We start from the raw sequence: 18,238 nt of genomic DNA, 5'->3' as shown, positions 1-18,238 counted from the left end.
CCATCACCCAAAGCATGCAGCATACCAGCAGGGTGCTGTGGTGAGGAAGGAACAGAGCTAAGTCATGGAGAGGAGGTGGTATCTTCACCCTGGTCCAGGCAGGATTCAATGCTCACGAACCTGGCTCTGTCCTGTGCCCCAGTCCCTTCCTGCCAGTGGCATCATCCTGGAGCATGCCTGTTCCTGGGCAGGTGCTCCTACCTCCTGTCCCTGAGCCCAGGAGCCCCATGTTGGTGAGGCCTGTGCAGTCCCCGGCACTTCCCCAAAGAGCCACGTTTCTGTCAGCAACTCCATGCCTCCTTGGCGCTGCTCCATGTGGCCACCCAGAGTTGAGGGAACCCAGAGGTATGGTTTAGTTGGGGATGGCCTCCCTGAATGTCCACGTCAGTGGAGGGTGACAGGCGTGGGCCAAAAGGCCTGTCTTCCAGTTACAATGCTGTGGTGTAGAGCGGTTCCCCGAGTGGCTTGGACCCGCATTCTTACGGTCTCTGGCATGCACTCCCCCTCCCGTGGTTCCTAAAGCAGAACTTCATGTGATCAGCGAAGGGGTTGAAGCTGGCGGAGAGGTCGCTTCTTCCCATGAAGGGCGGCACCTGAGAGTCTTCCCAGCACTTGAGCTTACTGCCTTACCTCCCCCCGGGGCATGAGCTGTGGGAATGACTGGCCTTCCTGCCTGCTAGGTCGCTAGCATCCAGGACACTGTCCTCCACACACTGGATGGTCAATGAAAGCTTTCAGGGTAACTGGACTAGCTTCCCTCTTTAGACACTCTCCCACCTTGCATACCCCCGAGGGGTATCCAACTGGAAGGTTGTGGACAGATCCTGACCTGTGTGATGATTTCAACCCCAAGGGATCATGATAGTTACCATGGCAATGGCATATACAAAGCAGCAGTACCTACTGTGTGCAGGGCACAGCACGTACCCTGCAGGCCCTGAGGTCAGCATGCAGTTTCCAGAAGAAGGTGCTCCCTTGGGATGAGGATGTCTATTTTGTATGTTAGTTGTTGTGTTTATTTTATTTTATTATTAATTTGAGGTAGGGTCTAGTTCTAGCCTAGACTGACTTGGAATTCACTATGTAGTCTCAGGCTAGCCTCGAACTCACTTCTACCTTCTGAGTGCTGGAATTAAAGGTGTGAGCTACCACACCTGGCTAATTGTTTTTAGACCAGCACTCCAGTGGCCATAATTAAAACATCTGGAGGAATAGGTGGAACTATTTTATGAACATATTAAGTTAATTTACTTAGTTGAGAGAGAAAGAGAGAGGGAGGGAGGGGGGAGAGAGAGAGAGAGAATGGAATGCCAGGGCCGTCAGTTACTGCTGCAAACCAACTCCACACACATGTGCCACTTTGTACATCTGGCTTACGTGGGTCCTGGAGAATCGAACCTGGGTCCTTCGGATTTACAGGCAAGCACCTTAACTGCTAAGCCTTCTCCCCAGCCCTTATGAACATACTTTTGATCGATTGCCTCTCACATTGCTTCAGCGCATGGTCAACATTAATGAAGTCCTAAAATGTGCTGCCTTTGTAAATGCCTGAAGCTCAGTTTCTGCTCCACAGCCGCAGTGCTTCAGACCAGCTGCACCCAGGGTCAGCAGCCGCCCACTCTTGCACCCATTCAGCCGGTCCACCACTCGTCCACGCACACACTCCTCCTGTGTTGTGGGTTGAATGTGGAAGGTCTCCTGCAGGCTCGTGGGTCTGAGGACTTGAGTGCTGGGTCCCCTGCAAAGCGGTGCTGCTGGGAGGTGGAGCCCTGTCCTGGAGGACGTGGGTTTCTGAGGGCGAGCCTTGAGGTCTTCAGCCTCGTCCCACTTGCTGTGCTTTCTCTGCTTCCTAACTCCGGGGAGACGTGACCACTCCCCACTCTACTGTGACTTTCCTGCAGTGATGAATAACACTGTGCACTGAATGAAACCCTTTTCCTTCCATAAGCTGCTCTGGTAAGGCATGTTGTCTCAGCACTGAGAAAATAACTGATATACCCACCCACACTTCCATCCACCCACCCCACCTACCCATCATCCATCTACTCATCTAGCGAATCCATCCATCTGTCCATCCACCCATCCATCCATCTATCCATCCATCCATCCATCACTCATCCAATCTGTATACCCATAAATCCTCATTGAACCTCTTTTGCTGCTCCAGTGACCAATCCTAATCTGGTGGCTTCTCTCATGTCACTAGGCCAGTCAGCAGGAAGGAACCCGCTCTAGGCACCCGTGCCATGAGTGTGCTGAGAGACCAGCAGGGTTGGGGCGCAGGGGCCTGGTGAGGTGGCCTTTTCCAATATGGCAGTGAAACTGAGACAGCAGCAGCTGGCCAGAAAAAGATGGGGAGGGCAAGCCTGGTGGGTGCCAGGGAAGGACCCAAGCACCAGAGGCTCTGGACCACCGATGAGCTCAGCTAAGGTCCCAGCAAGTGGCTGGGCCAAGAGGCGATGTGTGTGTGTGTTTATGGACGTCTGTAGCCTCTCCTGGCAGGCAAACACACAAGCAGGCACACTCCCCTGCTGAACAGGCGGGATCAGGGCTCCTGCATGAAGGACAACGTCACCATGGCAGGGCGGCCAGGAGCCACTCTTCTGAGTCCTTGCTTGCAGACTTGCAGGATGTCGTTATCCCTCATAAGGTCCCAAGGCTTTGATCTTACTGCTGACAGTAGCTATGCGTTGAGTTCACTACAGACCCTAGACAAACCCTGGGGAATCCAATCACTCTTCCATTGGAAAATGGCTCATTTTCTCCACCTCCATGACCTCCTGGGGGAGACTTCACGAGCCCCTGGTCTCCCCTCACACCTCAGAGGGTGCGCTGTTTGAAAAGAGTGGATACTAACCCATGCTAATGTTATTGAGCTTTAATACATTAAGATGCTAAGCTCCAAACTGGGTGTGCCACCTCATTCCGTGTCCAGACCCTAAAAGAAAGCTTCTGTTATCACTGGAGGGGCACAGAGAAGATGCACTCAGCTCGTCAGATGCACGGCCAGACTGTGGACCTGTCAGGTGGGCTGTGGAGACCACATGGAGCGCCAGGATCTGCAGCTGGGCAAGCCCAGGGGAACAGGGCCACATGAAGTCTCTTGACGGTGGATGGGGCAGTACAAGGAAAAGTACAGCTCTTCTCTCGGCCCTGCTCTCCCTGGATCATCGTAAGTGCTCAGCAAAAAGCTAATAATGCTGACTGAAAACACAGAGGGCTACAGAGATGGCTTAGTGGTTAAGGCACTTGCCCGTAAAGCCTAACAACCCAGGTTTGATTCCCTAGTACCCACGTAAAGCCAGATGCACAAGGTGGCGCATGCATCTGGAGTTTGTTTGTAGTGGTTTGAGGCCCTGGTACACCCATTCTCTTTCTCTCTCTGAAATAAATAAATAATTTTTTTTTTAATAAAAAGACTTTTAAAAAGAAAACAAGACAGAATGAACATTTGAGACACAAGTCTGATTATGCTGTCCCAAATCCTAGGGATTTTCATGGCCCTGAGAGTGGAAATCTCCCTGTGACTGAAGTCGCACTTCCTCCCCACTCTCCTTACGTAAGACCTCAGGTGCAGCCTTAGTTGCACTGTTTCTCAAACCCACTGGGACACCCCTGGCCGGGGACCTTTGGACTGCTTTAAGCTGCAGAGGTGAGAGGACAGGACGAAAGGGGAAATGTGCCGAGAGGGGCTGTCCTACGTTCTCTCCAAGTCCCCGGACGCGGGCGAGAAGGCTGCAAGGCTTGGCTGGGGGAAGGCAAGTCTACCTGCAGTGATTATGCTTGGCCATGGTGGAGCATCCTGAAACTCAAAAGCCAAAGCCGGGCCCCACCTAGCCATGGGTGGGACGTCAGATCAAAGGTTCTGGGCAAGCATAAGGGTGCCAGAGCCCCTGGAAGGGATGAGGATGGGGGGCGGGGCAGGACCTGCCACCAGGACCTCCCAAAACTCTAGGTCATCTCCTCTCTAGTCTGGCAGTTATGTGATTCCAGACCCCTTGCAACCCAGTGAGTCTGTTTGCTCTGACTGGGTGGCTCCTTGACAAGCCTGGTGACGCCGATCAGCCTCCATTCTCCTTTCTGGTGGCCGAGGGCAAGCCTGGGCAGGTCTGCTTGTCGTCTTGCTACTGGTTGTCACTGACCAGACATCCAAGCAGCTCAGCTGGCTGGCCATGCAAAAGGTACCTTTGGTCAGAGGCAGAATGCTGTGCCTAACATGCTAAGACCCCGGGCTTAGCAAGATCCCCAGCGCTGTAATGACAGCGGACTTCCAGAGAAAGGTGCCTTTGATACTATGCCTTCTTCAGGATGTGTGACTAACGACCTTGGCTCACTTTTTTTTTTTTTTTTTTTGGTTGGTTTTTCAAGGTAGGGTCTCACTCCGGTCCAGTCTGACTTGGAATTCACTATGTAGTCTCAGGGTGGCCTCAAACTCAAGGCAATCCTCCTACCTCTGCCTCCCAAGTGCTGGGATTAAAGGCATGCGCCACCACGCCTGGTTTTGGCACACATTATCGAAGAGCACCCCTTGAGCCATTGTCCATCTGCCCAAGTGCCACTATGGATCTGCTCTTCCTTGTGGCCCTACCCTTTCCAATTTGGCTGTCCCCAACCTCTCTTTCACCCTCTGTGTCCTGGGAGCCAGAAGCTTGTTTTTTTTATTATCTTTGATTATTATTATTGTTTTATGAGAGAAAGAGAGAGAGAAAGAGGGAGGGAGAGAAAATCAGCATGCCAGGACCTCTGCAACTGAATTCCTGATGTGTGCGCCACCTTGTGCACATGTGTGACCTTGCAAGCTTGCATCACCTTGTGCATCTGGCTTACATGGGACCTAGAGAGTTGAACATGAGTCCTTAGGCTTTGCAGGTAAGCACCTTAACCTCTAAGCCATCTCTCCAGCCCAAAACTTGGGCTTTGACAAAGGTTCCTGCACCAGCCTTGCCCTAGCTTCTCATCTATAAAATGACCAATTCCCACCATACCTAGTGGGGCTAAAGGGGCTGAGGTCCCTCGATGATACCCTCTATGGTCTGGCGTTTCTGAAGTTCCTGGCTTCATCCCTGACCCACCCTTCAGTTTTAGGAGAAGACAAACGCATCCTCAGGATTAGATTGTGAGTCACCATTACTGCCTTCCCCAGTTGAATTAGCAACTTGAAGAACAGTTAACACTCAGGCCTCCTACAGGTCAAGTTCATGCTGAGTGGAAGTGGGGCCTTTGGGTAGTTAGAATTGTTAGGTCAGAAGGGTGGAACCCCATGAGGGGTCGATGGCTCTGTAAGGAGAGGGAGAGACCCTGGAGCCGGCCCATCTGGTGTGTCTCCATGTCCTGAGGCAGCAGAATGTCAGCACTTCTGAGAGATGGATGTTGGCTAGTTCTGGGGCTTAAGCGAGACACACGTACCCCTGCCAAGCCCCCCACCTCGGGGGCTTTGTAGACCACTGTACCAGTACACCCCTCCCCGGTTCTCCATCCTCCTGCATGGACTACGTACTTACTATGTGTCCCGTTATAGTGAGAAATAGTACCAGCATTTGCAGAGCAGTTGGTACTTGCAGTGTGGACAATGTAATAATAACAATAAATCATTTCAAAATTTTCCTCTATTCTTTTTGCATGTGTATACATGTTCATATGTGTGTGGGTACTTGTATGTGTGTGCACGTGTGTGTAGAGGCTCCATGCGGATATTGTATATCTTCCTCAGTCCCTCTCCACCTTTTTGGGGGGGCCGGAAACTCTCCAGCCACACTGCCTCCCTGATCCCAGGCTCCTGACCTCCAGAGCCACAAGAAGCAAAGCGGATGTGAACAAGCTGCCTGGTCTCTTCTCTCGCTGTGTGGGGACAGGTTCCCCAGGGCCACAGGCAGAGGGAGGCCGTGTAAGATCAGGGCAGGGGTAGGGGCCCAGAGCACTCCAGAGCCCCTGTAGATGGCTTGACCCAGGGGGGACCCCTGAGTCTTTCACCACCTGCGGGGCTGAAACATGGGACAGAGCTGAAAATGACCCATGAGACTCCAGGGCAGAGGGAGTATGCTCAGAAGGTAGGAAGACACTCGTAGTGACGCCTGGGCCTGGCTGGTCTGGAGCAGGCCATCACTGAAGGCCTATGTCACATGGACAGTGTTACACTGGGGAGGGACAGAAGGAAAGTTATGTGCAGCCCCAGGGGACTTCTGACCTTTTGACAATTCAGTGAAATTCATGCAGAGGAGAGGACTCTTTGGGGCCAGGAGGTGAGTCTGGGAAAGGAAGCTTCCTCATTTCTCCTGTCTCCCTCCTTCCATACATCTCCATTCCTTTTCCCTACCTATTGTTTCTTTCCTCCCTCTTCCCCCTCCCTCCCTCTGTCAATCCTTCCCTCCCTCCACCTTCCCTCTGAAGGTTCAGGAAGACCCCTACCAGGATGTCCAGGCAGGCAGCCTTGAGCAGGGTGATTTGGTCTGCGATGGTCAGGCCAGTGAAACCTGGCAGGCGCTTGGCAAACTCCACAATCTTAATGATGCACTTGGTGGCCAGCTCACTGAACTTGTCCCAGAGGCCCAGGTCCAGTCGGACTCGGTGGTCAGCACTGGAGTTCTGAGAGAGAGAGAGAGAGAGGGAAGAGCCCATCAGGAGCACTTCATGGAACAAGACTCTCCCGTGAGTGACATGACGCTCAGCCATCTCAGTGTGACAGTTGCGTTCACACGTCTGAAGTGCACAGGTTCCCACAGCCATGTCACTAACAAGCAGTGGACAAGGGCGAGTTCCTCTGTGGGCAGCGTGGCATAGCTCTAGACCTGGCCAACACTGGTGCCTTAAAGTCTGCTTCTCGGCCATGTAGGTGTTCTCAGGGACAACAGTCGGATGGAGGAGGCTCTTGATGGAAGAACGCTAAATTATTTATTTATTTGCAAGCAGAGAGAGAGAGAGAGAAAGAGAGAGAGAGAGAGAGAGAATGGATGCACCGGGGCCTCCAGCTGCTGTAAATGAACTCCAGATGTAAGTGTTGCTTGTGCATCTGGCTTCACGTGAGAACTGAAGAATTGAACCCTGATTGTTAGGCTTTGCAAGCAAGTGCCTTAACTGCTGAGCCCTCTCTCTAGCCCTGGGACAAGGTTAAACACCACTGAAGGGATGCAACTGTTAGCATCCTGAAGACCCAACAGCATTTAAACCCTATGAACTACCCAAGACATTGCAGGCGTCAGGGTGGGGAGGCAATGGGGAGAAACCCATAGCTCAAAGTGACTCATCTCAAAGGCCCGATGTGGAGGGACGGTAAAGACAGTGCAAGGCAGCGAGCAGAGGGTGCTGCCAGCCAGGGAGGAGGAGTTCACCCGGCTCAGGGCAGGGCGAGGAGCCTCAGAGCATGGTGCTAAAGGAGGAGGTAGACACCAAGCCCCTTGTGCAAAACCTCTGTCCAGAGCATGCTGGGAAAGGCCAGGCTGTAGCGAGAGAGAACAGGCCAGTGACTTTTAGGATGTGGGGAGAGAGGCACAAGGAGTGTGGGAGCCCTTTCTGGATCGGTGGGAATGTGCCACACCTGGACAGGTGTACCACTTACACAACTGAATATTTCTGTCACCCATGTCAGGTCACATTTTCAAAAGATGAAAAAATTACATTATGTAATTGATGCCCCGGAAATCTACCTGAGAAGAATCGAGGAGGCTTTTATCGGAGGAGTTGGAACCCTTACATAACTTGTATTTCGTCTCCTCATCACGTCCGTCTCCTCCCTCATCTTCCTTACCTCTCTTCTGTGCCATCCTCTCATCTCATCTCTCTCGTGTCTTTCATGGCCCCCCATCACCTGCCCATCTCCCTTATCATCTTCTTCACCTCCCTCATCATCTCCATTGCCTTCTTTATCTCTCTCATCCCTTCCTCATCTCCCCTGAGACCATCAGCACACGTCTTTCCGCAGCGAGAGGGTCCAGTCGTACAGCTCCCCTGGCTTTGCCTGAAGGCCGAACCCTGCTCCACCTCCAGCCTTGCCACTGGCTGTTCCTCACCTAGATTGCTCTGCATAGAGAAGTCCTTTAAGTCTTTGATCAAAGGCTACCTTTCCTTGGACCTTCCTTGTCCTCCCCTCCCCCACAGTTCTCACGCCCTGCTCCCTGTCTGGTCACCGCACTTGGCTCTGAATGCTGCGTCACCTTCTTACTATGCACGGCCCATGGCCTGACTCACTGCTCGTTACCACTGCCTGCACCGGGGGTGACACCATGAACGCACAGTAGGGACTCGAGACAGCTGTTCAGTGAACCAGTGGCTCTCTTGTCTGACATGTGCCTGGATGATGAGGTCTCTGATGTCCTGAGAATGACCTACATCTGTTCGTAAGCCCTGCGGCTCCACTGTCTCCCCAGGCAGGAGAGAGCTATCCAGGGAGAAGCCAGACTGCCTAGGGCTGGGGTGTAGCCCATTGACACAAGTCTCATGCTCAACGAAGGGAATTCTGCATCGTAAGCCAATAACTTCAGTGTCGTGCCTCAGTGGAGAACAGTCCACAGCGCTTCCAGCACATTACAGGCCAAGGACCTTAGTTTCCCACGAGAAACAGATGGTAAGGCCCTATTGCTGAAGACGTCACATGCGTGGGAAGCAAGGTCACTGAAAAATTGAGCTGGTGCTGAGCTAAAAACCTCCCTGTAGCCCAGCCAACTGAAAGCTGGAGAAAGCTGCACTGTATGCAGCCCTATGGGAGACAGAGGTCATCAGTGGTGAAGACAGTGGGCACTGGAAGCCTCAAGTTTGGACAGACAGGCCAAATGACCAAATGGGTGCAATAGTGGCATGTCTGCTCTGGGGAAAACTGACTGCTCTGTAATTGAGCTGCAGGCCTGCTCTGTGGGTGGGAATACATGCCTGGTACTGAAAATCTAATCCAAAGCCCATGGAAGGGGAGGTCATGAGCCTTAGGGGTATAAAGCCTGCTCTTGTCTGGCTAAATGCATATATTATTCTCACCAAACTGCCCTGAAAGCACTAGACTTAATGGTCATATTCATATATTAATGCTATTCTCACTTTTGGTTAGAAAAGCGTCTCTTTTCAGATGGTGGTGACCACTGGGATGATCCAAAGGGTACCATGGTGCTGAGAAGAAGGGACAGAGGAGTGTCCAGCACTGAAACATCTCTATCACACCCTCCAAGGCTCAGGGTCCATTGCGGGAGAGGTGGTGGAAAGAATGTAAGAGTCAATGGAAGGGTAGGACTCCTTACAATGCAGCTGTCCAGACAGAAATTGGCCTCAATATCCATGACCTTGCAGTGCCTATCAACCTTCACAAGACCCTCATAATAGGAAAAAAAAAAAAGGACAATGACATCAAAATAAAAGAGAGACTAATGGAGAGAGGGAAGGGATATGATGGAGAGCAAAGTTGTGAAGGGGAAAATGGGGGAGGGGAGGGAAATATCATGGTTTATTGTCTGTAAGTATAGAAGTTGTCAATAAAAATTTAATTAATAAAAAAATAGAAAAAGAACAGTCTACAGGAGTCAGCCAACTTAGCTCTTGCTTCTAAAATCAGCAGGAGACCAGAGGAAGGGAGGCCAGAGAAGCTATCCCCATGGTGGTGGCCGTCGTGGATTCCCACAATATTCCTTGCGGAATCAGATGTGCGTCGCCAGGTGGACGTCACTCCTTCCTCAGGGACCTTGGTGGGATGCAGTGAGCTTCGGGGGATGCAAGCTCGAGATGCGTGGCCGTTTAGGCCGTAACTAGATTTAATAGGCAGTTTATCCACTTTGTAGGGAAATGCCATGGAGGAGAGGGACAGAGATGAGCTTGGTGGGAAATCACTTTGCAATGGAGTATCCACCTGGAAAAGAAACGACATTGCAGGACCAGCAAGTGTGAAGGAAGTCTTCATCGCCATGCGCTAAGGGCGTTTCATGATGCGGGTGTGCGAAAGCGCCCGTCCTCTTTCTACTGGAAGTCACGTCCAGAAGCGTGCCAGTCAGTTTAGCATTACGCAAACCGAAGGCAGGAGGCAGTTAATAAAACACAAAGTAACCCCACGCCTTATTATCTCGGCTGCTGATTCATAGGCACGAGGCTTAGCATGGTTTCTATGCTATCTTCCAGCTGTGGCTAGTGATAAACATGGTCACAGGGAAGCACATCGCAGGGGCAGGGAGGAGGGCAGGGAGGACTCTGGGGAGCAGCTGAGGCCATACGGGGAGGGAGCTGATGTAAGGGGGGAGGGAGACAGGTGAGAGGGACTGGATGAGGCCTTGCTGGCCATCGGAGGCTCACCCGAGCTGTGGGCGGCTGAGTTCCCCCAGTGCTCTTCTCTCTCTCAGTCTTCAGCCCAAGATATTTATTCTCTGAGCAGCAATTATCTCCAAACCAAGAAAGGCCAAAGATTGCCTCCAACAGCCAACAGTGTAAGAGGTGAGGACTGCGTGCCCCAGAGCTGTCAGTGGACATATGGCCCTGCTGACACCTTGATTTTGCACTTACATCATTGTTGCAGTCAGCTCCACGTGGCTGGGACAAACATCCAACCAGCCACAGCTTGTGGGAGCAAAGGGGTTCATTTCAGGCTTATGGCATGGGGCGGGTGGGGGGAGTTCTATCTGTGGCAGAGGACGCTGGCTCACTCCATCATGCATCAGCATAGCAGAGAGAGAAAGCCCAACACAGCAAGCTCAAACCACCAGAGCTCGAACTGCCATCCACACAGCCAGTAGTTCTGGACTCAGATCTTCCCCAGTGACATGCCCCCTTGTGGAAGGATCAGCCAGCTGGGGGCTCAAGTAGGAAGTTTAATCCAAAATGAGCCGGGTGTGGTGGCGCACGCCTTTAATCCCAGCACTGGGGAGGCAGAGGTAGGAGGATCGCCATGAGTTCGAGGCCACCCTGAGACTATATAGTGAATTCCAGGTCAGCCTGGGCTAGAGTGAGACCCTACTTCGAAAAAACAAACAAACAAACAAAAACCAACCAACCAACCAAACAAACAAAAAAGAAACCATCCCAAATGACTGAGTCTATGGGGGCCAAACATTCAAACTATTGCCTTCAAACCACCATAGTCCTCTTGACATGGGAGAGTAAGATAAGGCTGCCCGAGTCACCCAGTGAGTGTGACCTTGCTGTGGTGTTGAGGAGACTAACCCGAGTGGGTGTGGTGTGACAAAACAAGAGACTCGCGGGGGTGGGGCAGGGCAGCTGCGTCTCTGTAAGAAACTCAGGCTTAGGAAGACGGCTTTGGAGTGGCAGCTGCTAGGCGACACAGGGCATCAGAACTCAGGTCTCACGACTCCCTGCCTGTCTCCTCCCGGCCCCCGCCTCCCCGGTGCCACGGCCGCAGAGGGCTGAAGTTGGGCACATGCTCTTGCTTCCTAAGGCACAGCTCTCAGGGCAATTGCAGGACTGATGAATCTGTTTGTGCTCAGTGTTTTGAGCCACGTCTTCAGGGTTCAAATTCACGAGTCCCTGCCGGGGCAGTTTTCCACCAAGCCCTGTGTGGGGTGAATGGCCGGCTCGAGGCTCAGTAGTGGCTGGACGTCAGGAGCAGAAGCCCAGCCGGGGACCACGCTGGCCGTCACGTCCCTTCTCTAGAATCCAGGCATCAGGCTCTAGTGACAATGAGCCACAGAACCCAGGGGAGGAGTCGGCCCACCTGCCTTGCATACTTCTCGGCCTGAAGCCATGTAAGGCTGCCGACACATTTCTGTCATGGAACCTTCCAGGCACCTTATGAAGCAGGTGCCACCAGAGCTCCCGCTGCACAGGTGAGGGGCCTAGGCTCCAGCGGTGGCCTACACTTCCAAGGGCACGGCACCCCCCAGGCAGCGCCACCAGGGAAGACTGGCTTTCTGAGTTCCAAAGGCCCAGCGAGCGTGTTGCTAGTGAACAGCCTCTGAGAAGTTCCTATCCTCTGGCTCACAGTTGTGAGTGCTTGACTATAATGACACTGACCTCCCCCCCCCACTCTCTCCTGTCTGCGTGGAGAACACCCCTCCTCTTGTGTGGTGAGGGGTCATTGACTGGAAACCTTCCCCAGGTCATAGCTTGAAGCTTGAAGGTGGGCATCATGCCCAGGCTGGGGATGAGGATGGTGGTATATGTTTCTGCCCCACTTCTCTTTCTGCTTCTTCATAGGACCTTTCAGTTTGTCCCGAATCCATCCTGATTAGGGAAGAACAAGAGTCACCTCGAAGGATCTGAAGAAGTGGCTGGCTGCAGGAAGCTTCTTGCTATGCAAACACTGCTTCCTGTAAAAAGCCCAGAAGGGCTGAGAAATGGCTCAGGGGTTAATTGTGCTTCCTGAATAAACTTGAAGGCCTGAGGGGACCTGTGACTTCCAGAGTTCAAATCTCCAGATCCCATACAAAACAGATGGGCATAGCCACACAAGCCAATAACCCCAGTCAGGCAGGGAAGCAGAGACAGCAGAATTGTTGGAGCCCCTCAACCTCCTGAATCAGTGAAAAGAGACTGGCTCAAAACAAGACTAGGCAAAAAAGCAATGGAGCGGGACTCCTGACGATTCTCTCTAGCCACCACGGACAATATATGGGGTGCCACAAGGGCACATATATGTGCAGAGAGAGAGAGAGAGAGAGAGAGAGAGAGAGAGAGAGAGAGAGAGAGAGGAGAGAGAGAAAGAAAGAGAGAGAGGGAGAGACAGACACACACACATACAGACACACAAGTTTTTTGAGTGTTTAGCTCAAAAAACCAGGATCCTGCTGTGGGGCATGTATATGTCCAACCTGCTTCCAGAAAGTCCTTGACAATGAGAGCAAAGCCGATCTGTGTGGAGACAGTAGGAAGGAAGAGAAAGAGGTGCGGCCTGCGGCCTGCTGGGAAACTGCTCAGAGCAGCTCGGGTGATGTGGTCTGGTGAAAAGGATGAGCGTCTGAGAGGAATCTGCATTTCTCTTTCTCCTGCTAGATTGTCAAAGGTGCAGAGAGTCCCCACTGAGTGCTGGGGTGATGGACCAGTGACCAGGTGCCATCCCTTATGGTTTTAATCGGAAATGCCCCCACAGGTTCCTGTTTGATTTTAATACTTTTATTTATTTATTAGAGTGAATGGGCATGCTAGGGCCTCTAGCCGCTGCACATGAAGTCCAGATGCATGTGCCACCTGGTGCATCTGGCTTATGGGAGTACTGGAGTCCCTAGTACCCTAGGACTTGGGTCCCTAGGCTTTGCAGGCAGGCACCCTAACCACTAAGCCATCTTTCCAGCCCAAGTTTTTTTTTAAGCACACTTACCAGCATTTTACACAGCAATGGTGGCCATTTAAAGGGACCTCCATCCCCCCAAGAATGAATGATCTGTTGAGTACCTAGATTGCACCACAAACCAGGAGTGTACAAGGTGAACAGACACGCAAGGACCCCGTGGAAAATTCAAGCCCCTTGTGATGTCTCGCTCACCTCCCACCTTTTCTTCCCCCTCTTTCCCTGCCCTTTTCTTGATTTGCAACCCAGTGCAAACCTCCTCACAACACAGCGAGGCAGAGGGGCCTGTCCACCCATGGGGCCCAGACTCTTCTAGACACTGCTTGAGACTAAACATACTCCTCTTGGAAGCCAGACCCTGGCCCACGGGACGGCTCCACGATCCTGGCTGGTCCCATAGCTGGACTGGCGCTATAACACGGACCTCAGCACCCACCCCTCCCCGGTCCTCTCTGGATTCTACACAGTGTCTTCTATGACCTATGTACTATGCCACTGGCTTGACTGGACAGATCTGGGAGAGTGGCTCATGGTGCCAGGGTTGAGCCTGAGGCTTCCTGAGTGATCACAGTACAGGGGCCGAGCTGCATCCTTCTCAGCCACCATGCTCTGGGAGGAAGTGGGCACCATGCTCTCCATCTGCCCACCAGTGCTGGCCTGGATTAGGTGCGTGTCCCGGCCAGGGCCAGGCCACATGTATGGGAGGCACGCACGCATGTCTGTGCCCACGGCCCCACAGTGGGCTGGGGCGGCTCGTGCTCACCGTGGTGTACTTGCCCAGCTGGCAGAGCGACGGGAAGGTTTCCTGGTGGGCTTTCCGGATCTTCTCTGTGAGGTCGTCCAGCTCCGCTGTCATCTCGTAGCTCTCTGCACACTCTTGCTTGGAAGGCTCCTTCTTTTTCTTATTCCTGTCATTCCTGACGGCTGGAAATGACAGGTCAGAGGTCACTCATAGCCAGCTGTGGTGGTTTGATTCAGGTGTCCCCATAAACTCAGGTGTTCTGAATGGAGATTTGGGAATTACCGCCTCCAGGAGGCAGTGTATAATTGGGGGCAGGCTTATGGGTGTTATAGCTAGTGTCCCCTCACCAGTGTTTGGCACAAACTCCTGTTCCTGTTGTCCACCTGATGTTGGCCAGGGGCTGATGTCCACCCTCTGCTCATGCCTTAGTTTTCCCTGCCTTCGTGGAGCTTCCCCTCAAGTCTGTGAGCCAAAATAATCCCTTTTTTCCCACAAGCTGCTCTTGGTCGGGTGTTTTCTGCCAGCAATGTGAACCTGACTGCAACGCCAGGCCTGTGCTCCTGAGCGGGAGGCGTCCTCTCCTAGCTGGACACCCGATGGAGCAGCGCAGGAGGACAGATCAGCCCCCTGACCCCCTCCTCCCGTGAGAGGCTCTGCATAGCTGACCCGTAGGCCTTTCCCAGTGTTCTTGCACCAGTTAGTCAGCTTGGACAAGTTCCCCTGCTGACCAGCTGCCTTGAAGTGGAAAGGAGGCTTCCAAGAGCACCACCCAGGTCCCAGGGGTGCTGTGAGTGAGGCATAGTGCAGGGACCCTTTGTCCCTGAGCAAAGCCCTTGTTGCTTCACAGCAAGGGTGGCCTCACTTGGCTTCTGGTTTCTTTGCTTTCTGGTTTTCTTTCTTTTCCTCCCTTCCTTCCTCTCTTTATTTCTTTCTTTTTGAGAGAAAGAGAGGGAGGATGCACCAAGGCCTCCAGCCACTGCAAATAAACTCCAGATGCATGTGCCACCATGTGCATCTGGCTTATGTGGGTACTGGGGAATCAAACCTGGGTCCTTAACTGCTAAGCCATCTCTCCAGCCCTGCATTCTGGCTTTCTGAATCAACTGACTGGCATGTGAAGAAATTCCTCTTCCAAGTCAAGGAGCCTAGACAGCTCATGTCCCTCCATGTTTTCTATTCACTAGGCTTTCTGTGTTAACTGTCTGATCTGTCATTCATGATGCTGTTGAAAAAGAGTGCAGGTCCTCAGCCAAGACAACCATTCATTCATTCGCCTGCTCCTTCACAGCTACCCACTTATAAGTCTCATGTGGCCAGCTGAGCCTGAGAGGGTGCCCACCATCTGCTGCACATAGCCCCAGCCTAGCAGGACACTGGAACATGAATAGATGTGGTAGCTTGAACCAAATGTCCCCCATAAACTCATGTGTTTGAATGCCTGGTCCTCAGATGAGAGCAAGGTGGAGCCTTGCTGGAGGAGATGTGTTATTAGGGGCAAGTTGAGGGGTGTGATAGCCAGCTCCCCCTTGCCAGAGCTCAGCTCACTTTCCTGCTGCTGTTTCCACCTGCTGGGGTAGAGGTGACGTCCAGCCTCTGCTCATGCCATGCTTTCCCCTGCCGTCATGGAGCTTCCCCTCGAGACTGTAAAGAAAAAACCCTTTCCTCCCACCAGCAACTTCTGGTCGGGTGCTTTGTTCCAGCAACAAGAAGGCAGGTGCCAACAAAAGGACTGGGGGCTCGGGGCCCGGTGCTCTGAAGCCAGGCCTCCACATCTAGCTGGAAGTTTTCGAGCCTGGCTCTGAATTCCTGAAGGGAACCTGAAGCCCAAGAGATAAACCAGGGAAACTGGATCACATGATTCCTTTAGGGAGCCCATGTTTCCTGGGGTGCCAGGCTGGAGGCCATCTGCTGTATAAGCCATCCATGCCACCCGGGAATGTGTAATGCAAGGCGATGCAGGCCATAATCTGATTTGTCCAGGAGGATTTGACCAGACCTGTCGCCCCAAGGGCACATGGGCCACCTGAATATGCACCCTTCATGCTAGGAGAGTCCCATAGCCCTGACTGGGAAGAGGGTGAGGGCAGAGGAGGGTGGATGAGCAAAGGCACAGGGAGGTGGTGGGAGGGAGGATGGGAGAAAGGAGAGGGGCCACTGGGAAGCATGGCGTCTTGACCACTGAGGTGAGAGCTTGGTTGACAGAAGCTCACTCCTCTTTCCAGGAGGCAAGTTTACGCCTATTAACAGATGAAGACACACCCTGGAGAGGCCAAGTTTATGAGGCTGACAAGTTCTCTGCTCATCTGCGCCCACTCGCTGCCAAGGAAGCGGGCGTGTGGGAGAGCAACTTGATAGCGCCTTCCTTCCTGGGCCCCTGAAACGGCGCTGCTCAAGACACACGTAGGTGAGGCCAGGGTTGGGGTCTGTGAAGAGCAGCCCCTGGGCCCCTGTGACCGGTCTTCCCTGTGCGGATGGAGACGGGAAAGGCCACATGTTACCGAGCAGGGATGGCACAGGGAAAACTGTTGTCGGGGGACCCGCAGGGGCAGGAGGGCAGCACAAGGTGGCAGGTACACCTCCCCAAAGCTCTCCCGAGAGGGGACATTGTGACCTGAACGTGGGCGGGGGCAGTGCTCAGGCATTTGTGCTGAAATCAGAATCCTCCTCCCCGGGGGGGTTCCAGAGGTCCTCTTTAGCAACAAGGGCTTTTCCCGACCAGCCCTGGGGAAGAGCGGGGCATTCCCTGCCGAGTTACTGAGCACTCAGTGATTACTGCCCCAGGCACACACAGCTCTGTCCTGTAGCCAAGATGGGAATGACCCAAATGCCCACCCACTGATGCACATGTAAACCACATATGGCTGTCACCCAATGGAATGGTATTTGTCATTTAAAGGAGTGATCTGGGCTGAAGAGATGGCTTAGTGGTTAAGGCATTTGCCTGCAGAGCCTAAGGACACAGGTTCAATACCCTAGAACCCATGTAAGCCAGATGCATAAGGGGGCACATTCATTTGGAGTTTATTTGCAGTGGCTAGAGGCCCTGGCACATCCATTCTCATTCATCCATCCTCTCTCTTTCTCTAATAAGTAAACACATAAATAATTCCTTTAAAAAGGAATGATGCTAATGCATGCTGCAGCTGGTTGCCAAGGGCCACAGAACACGTGCTTTCTTCTGGTATGCAGAATCCTCACACAGAAGGCAGTTTAGTGGTTATTCAGGGCTGGGGTGCAGAGACACCGTTTTTCCTTGAGATGAACATGCTGCAGACAGTGGTGCAGATTGGGTAGCTCTGTAAACACAACATACTGAACTGTAGACCTTAACATGACACACGTTAGGGTATGTGACTTAAGTCAGAAGGACAGTTGAATATCTCCAGTGAGGCCACAGATCTCTGTCCTCCGGGACCAGCCGACTAGACTCAGAGGACCCTGTCCACAGCCTGACAAAGAAGCCACTGACAATGGTGAGGTGACGAAATCTGTGGGGCGCGGGTGAAGAAGCTGTCATCACCCATTTCACAGCCCAGGAAGCTCCTCTCAGAAACTGGCTGTGAGAGAGTTCAGTGGGCAGCGCAGAGAAGCCAAAAGGGACCACAAAGAAGTAGACAAGCCCAGCCCATGCTCTTCAGGGGTTCTGACTCCCGAGAAGGCCTCACTGACCCACAACCAAGGGCTCCTGGGAGTTAGTACAAGTCTCCAGGGAAGAGCAGCGTTAGTGACATTGTTGTCACTGTATTGGAGTGCAGTCCATCATGACGCCAAAGTGTCAATCACCCCTTGTAGCCACCAGCAAGGGCAGGCATCCATGCAGATGGGAGGGTGAGGGAGAGCTGGCCAGGCTGTGTCCTGACGGTGGCTCCAGGCCTGCTCTGAACCTGTCGTACAGGGCAGTGTGAAAGTTCTATGACGGAAACCAACCGGAGCCCTGTGAGCGAGCCGGTGTCTGAGTGAGGGTCCCCAACCAGAATGGGGAAGGTGTCACAGGGGAATGGGGAGGGTGCATTGAGGGCAGCCTGTGCTATGTGGTAGCCTTGGTCGTTTGTACCCCAAAGGTATTTGGCTAGCTCATGCACCAACCTATCCACCATGGCCCAGGGGTCATGACAAGCTACAGTCTAGCAGGAGCAGGTGTTGATGGGGGTGGGGTGAGGGACCTGGATGGCACTGTCAACCCGCCTCAGAGCCTGCCTTCCACAGCGCATCTCCCCGCTCAGGGAGAACTGGAGGACAGCGGCTGTATTGCATCTCCTCTGTGTTCCCAGGCTGCATTCGATACTCGACCCACA

At 52.9% G+C, this 18,238-nt stretch overlaps 1 protein-coding gene across 3 annotated transcripts in view; it reads right to left on the bottom strand.

Moving 5' to 3' along the window:
- Rarb (retinoic acid receptor beta) overlaps window positions 1–18,238 on the bottom strand; it is a 501,591-nt gene that overhangs the window by 5,389 nt on the left and 477,964 nt on the right. For all 3 annotated transcript variants that reach the window (XM_012949394.2, XM_004661295.3, XM_045135709.1), the window contains 2 exons: window positions 13,965–14,125; window positions 6,406–6,582 (listed from right to left, as the gene is read on the bottom strand). In XM_012949394.2, the coding sequence (XP_012804848.1) occupies window positions 6,406–6,582; window positions 13,965–14,125 (338 nt within the window). The remainder of the gene's footprint in view (window positions 1–6,405; window positions 6,583–13,964; window positions 14,126–18,238) is intronic.

The sequence above is a fragment of the Jaculus jaculus genome, chromosome 16, assembly GCF_020740685.1.
Source record: "Jaculus jaculus isolate mJacJac1 chromosome 16, mJacJac1.mat.Y.cur, whole genome shotgun sequence".
In the NCBI taxonomy this organism is placed as follows: domain Eukaryota; kingdom Metazoa; phylum Chordata; class Mammalia; order Rodentia; family Dipodidae; genus Jaculus; species Jaculus jaculus.
This window is presented reverse-complemented; position numbering and strand designations above follow the sequence as displayed.